The sequence below is a fragment of the Plasmodium reichenowi genome, chromosome 14 (assembly GCF_001601855.1).
Source record: "Plasmodium reichenowi strain SY57 chromosome 14, whole genome shotgun sequence".
Taxonomy (NCBI): domain Eukaryota; phylum Apicomplexa; class Aconoidasida; order Haemosporida; family Plasmodiidae; genus Plasmodium; species Plasmodium reichenowi.
The window spans coordinates 646,394-651,814 of NC_033659.1; the positions used below are offsets into that span (position 1 = coordinate 646,394).

Sequence of the window (5,421 nt, forward strand, 5' to 3'; positions counted from 1 at the left end):
AAATTTTTTTTTTTTAATAAAAATATTATAAAAATAAAATAAAAAAAATTAAAATAAAATTTATTTTTTTAAATATGATTTTTTTTTTTTTTTTTTTTTTTTTTTTTTTTTTGTAATAATGCAGGATAATATTACATGACATGTTCATGACAATTTATTTAAAAGAATATAATGCACACATAATTTTATTTTATTTAATTATTTTGTTTAAGATCATTTCAGAAAAGGAAAATAAATATGGATGATATTAAAATAAGTTTCTTTATATTATATATATATATATATATATACATATACTTATAATTTAAAGGAAAAAAATAACCGTTACACACAAAATAATCTGAGAAAAAAAAATATATTATTAGACATTCATTAAATTTATTTATTTTTATTTATTTTTTTGGTTCTTAGGCAATTTACTTTATTCTATACTTTTGTAAAATTAATAAAAACTATAACGTAAAAATTAATGATATATATCACATTTATGTTATATATATATATATATATATATATATGTGTTTATTTAATTAAAAGGGAAAAAGTATATGGTTTTTTTATTTATAAAATATATGTAAGCCATTTAATGATTTATATGGAAAAAATCCATATTTCCCTATTAGTTATACTTTTTTTTTTTTGTTTTCAACAACAGAAAATTAAGATCAAAAATATAATTTAGGTTTCTCAAAAAAACATCAATAAAATATATAAAACAACAATTTCATGTGAAATAATTGTTTATAGAGTTATATTTAAAAAATAATAAAAAAAAATGATCATTCAGTAACTTGGATTTAAAAAAAGATAATAAAAATGTCTATTCCTTTTCATTCTTCATGCTTTTCCAAAGCTCCTAAATATGCTATAAAACAAGTTCATGAAAATATAGGAATTCCTGTATTCCACAAAACTCCTAAAATTGTAGAAATCCCTGAAATTCGTGAAATTACAAAATTTGTAGAGTCTGTAAAGGTAGTTGATGTACCAATTGAACAAGTTCGTATTGTTCCCAAATTGAAAGTAAGAGAAGTTGAAAAAATTAGGCATGTTCCAGGTCCAATAGAATATATTGATATACCACAAGAACGTATAATACACAAGGTATACAAAGAGATAAGAGAAAAAATTCATGAAATACCACAGATTGAGGATATAGAAATTGAGGTACCCATTTATGTTCCTACTCCTATAGGTCCTCCAAAAGATATTCATGTGAATATTCCATTACCTTACAATATTCCCCAATTTTATTACACACCTGACAACCAATATTCACATATAATACCATGTGACATACTTCCACATGGAACACAAATGCCCGATATAAACTTGGAGGAAAAATCAATTAATGATTATTCTGAGGACAAAAATATTTGTATGACACATAATGATAATATAATACATTCAAATAAAAGAATGGAATATAATAAAAATGAGAATAATATAGGCAATAATAATACTTTTGATAATAATATGAATGACAAAAATATATATGATTGTAATATATTTGATAATACAACCTATTATAACAATACCAATGACAATAATATCTATGATGATAATACCTATGGCAATAATATGTATGATAATATTACTACATATTACGAAGATCAGGATAATAATATTCACTCAAAGGAAAAAGACAAATATATTAATAATAATTATAATAATAAGTATATTAATGATTATTACAAAACCACTCCTACTAAAGGTATATTAAAAAAGGAAAATATTTCAACATCACCCGGGATAAAGGAACAATATTATTATTCTTATTCAAAACGTAATGGTAAAAATGCAGCAAAAGTTCACCATTATGATAAAGATACATATGATGATATGAGTACTTGGGACAATTACGCGGAAAATATGAATTATATATATGAAGATGATGAAAATGAATATAAAAATCGTAAGAAACGTGTAACAGAACTTATTGTTAAAAAAAAAAAATAAAAAATATATATAAATAATATTTTGTATTTATTTTATTATATTTTTATTTATTTTTTTTTTTTTATTTGATAATATGAAAATATATATATATATATTTTTTTTTTTTTTGCCTTCTTTTTTCTTCTTTCTATCATTCCAAAGAAAGAAAAAAAAAACAAAAATTTACAACATATATATAAAATAGCCTTATAATGATAAAAGTAGATTTATGTGTATCATTTAGGTATTTTAATCTAAAGTATAAAAACAAATAAAAATTTATCGCATATGTTCTAGTATAAATATATATATATATATATATATATATATATATATATTTATTTATTTATTCATGTTTCGATATAATTCTCATGTTATTCAAATTTGTACTTTGAATTTCTTTTGAATTTACATCCTATAATATTTCATATTTTATAAAGTGTAAAATTTCATTTTTTGGTAACATAAAATAGAACATTTTTCGATTTATCTTTTTTAAAGTTTTCGAAGTTTATATAATTAGGATATAACATATATATATATATATATATATTATTTAGTGGTATTTAAAATTTTCTTTCCATTTTTTTTTTTTTATTATTTTTTGATATATATACATATATATTATAAACAAATAGGTATATATTTTTCCTTTGTGATACTTTTTTTTTTTTTTTTTTTTTTTTCGTTATGCTCTTATTTGTGATGTAAAAAAAAAAAAAAAAAAAAATGAAGTTTAATGTTAAAAACAATCTTGAGGAACAAATAAAGTCCATAAATAATAATAATATACCATATAAATACTATAATCCACCCAATAATATAAATATTCATAACTATTTATGTGATAAGAGTATAAAATACAAGTGTCCGTCTAGTTCATATTTAAGCCTTAATGAATTGTTAAAATTTGTTGACAGTATAAATAATGTAAAGGATGAGAAAATTAATTATATGTATCCAAGTGTGGAATATGTGAAAGCTGAACTAAAGGGACGAATGCCAATACAAAATGAAAAATATCAAGAAGAAAATAATATATCTGAGAATAATTTAAATAATAGAATTTTAAGAAATGAAAAAATTACCTTTCGTCAACCGGAAAGTTATCACTATGATGAACATATACAAAAGGTTAGTCATCCAAATAATGATGATATGAAAAATATTAATAATCATAATAATGAAGACAAAAAAAATCCCCAAGAGGTATATCATATAAATAGTAGTTTAAAAGAAAATTTAAGCCTAAAACAAGAGATTACACATTCACCAAAAAAAAGTGTTCCCTCACAACCCCCTACTCAACATAATATTATATTACACAATTTATTACAATGTCGAACTAATTTATCAAAGTTGCATAATATTAACGATCCTGAAAAATTAATTAGTACTAAAAATATCAAACTTCTTTCTTTACATCGTCCTTATACTATTGAGGATATAAAAAATTTAAATCTAACTGGATTTGGTGAAGATAAAATAAAAAAATATGGATATGAAATTTTAAAAGTTTTTCATTCTAGTTATCAGGATAAATATAATTAAAATAAATAAAACAATGATAAATATATGATATAATCGCCTCTATATGCTTTATATTAATAATGTAACATATAAAAAATAACATATATTATTAGTTCTAGACAATATATAGTATTATTGAAATCATAACATGTTAAAACAACAACAAAAGAAAAAAAAAAAAAAAAAAAATACATATATATATATATATATATGATTGTAATTGTTTTAATTTGAATATCATTCATTTATATATATTTAAATGGGAAAATATATTTATTTAAAAAAATTTCCTTTGCTTTATATTTAATATGGAAAATTTTATTATATGATATATACGTCATATAATATATTATATAATAATATAACTTAATATATCATATGCAAGGCATATTCATTATTGAAGGATGTGCATATACTATATTGTTAAAATTAGTTAAAATTATTATGTAATTTTAATATAAGATTCTTCTTTTTCTTTTTTCTAATATCTCCTTTTTTTTTTCTTTTTTTTTTTTTCTTTTTTGTTTATATAATTCGTAGATATTGAATGAATGTTTAAGAATTATATGTGGATCATTATGTAGGACACATATACATATATATATATATATATATATACATTTTTGTTTACGTGATACCTCTTATTATAAATACTTTATGTATATATTATTTTTATACAAACATAACAGCATAATATTATTATATTATTTCTTTATCTAGAGAATATTATATTTTTTTCATTATCATTTTAATTTCACATATAATAAAATTGATATTTTTAAATTAGTAGTATGAAATTAATATATTAAATAAATATATTTTCTTTATTAACTTTAAACACTATAGTATATTACTTAAAAGACTTAAGATTTTTTATTTAATTTTATTTGAATAAAATAAAAAGAGCTATTATATATTATATAAACAAATTTAGAGGCCAACAAAATAAATTCTTCAAGGAAATGAATGCATATATATCTGATGTATATACATTAAAAATATTAATAAATGAAATAATAAAAGGAAAGAAAAAGTGGAACAAAAAAATTTTAAATATAAAAGTTAATTTAAAACAAATAAATAAGAACAATTAATAAAAAGTTAAGATTAAAAACAAGTGTTCTACACAAAAGGAAATAAAAAAAAAAGAAAAGAAAAGAAAAGAAAAAGAGTGTTTTGTATATGTTTATCTTCTTTTTAAATACTTTTGAAGTATACATTATATCTACTTTGAAGAGAGAAAGAAAAAAGAACTATGTAATAATTATATATATATATATATATATATATATAATATGTACATTTTTATTTTCTTTTTTTTTTATGATTAATATATTATTAAATTTTTTTATATATAAATGCCTTGAAATATATAAAATGTAACTATATATAACATGTGCTTTACAAAAAAAAAAAAAAAAAAAAATTTGAATAACAATAAAAATATTATTTTTTTTTTTTTTGTACACAATTTGACACATTCAATATTTTTACATATAATATTCTTTATCAATAATAATTTTTTTATTAATTTAATTTATGTATATTTATATTTCATGTACATTTTTGAATTATATATATTATATATACATATGAATTTAACTAGTTGTTTATATATTTTTGGTATATAATAAAAGTACACATAATAAAAAAATTTGTGTACTTTTTTTTTTTTTGATACTTCTATATGAGTGTATTTTTTTTGTATAAATTTTAAATGAGTACATTCAAAAATGTAATATATATAATAAAATAGTAGATTCAATTAAATTATTTTCCTTTATATTAATCCGTTTTTTTTTTTTTTTTTTTTTTTTTTTTTTTTAAATTATTTTTTATTTTAGGATTTATATATAAATATAAATATGTATTTATATATTTTTATTGTTCTTATAATTATGTATTTTTGCATTTCCATAGATTATTATTATATTTCGTTTTATATATATTTTA

The 5,421-nt window shown here is 18.2% G+C and overlaps 2 protein-coding genes across 2 annotated transcripts; both read left to right on the forward strand.

The window, feature by feature from the left end:
• Positions 1–816: 816 nt before the first annotated feature.
• Positions 817–1,959, forward strand: PRSY57_1416300 (hypothetical protein; the record flags this gene model as incomplete). The annotated part of the gene is made up of 1 exon (XM_012909780.2): positions 817–1,959. One exon carries the CDS (start codon positions 817–819, stop codon positions 1,957–1,959), a length of 1,143 nt encoding a protein of 380 aa, XP_012765234.2.
• Positions 1,960–2,667: 708 nt separating this feature from the next.
• Positions 2,668–3,489, forward strand: PRSY57_1416400 (hypothetical protein; the record flags this gene model as incomplete). The annotated part of the gene is made up of 1 exon (XM_012909781.2): positions 2,668–3,489. One exon carries the CDS (start codon positions 2,668–2,670, stop codon positions 3,487–3,489), a length of 822 nt encoding a protein of 273 aa, XP_012765235.2.
• Between the last annotated feature and the right edge of the window lie 1,932 nt (positions 3,490–5,421).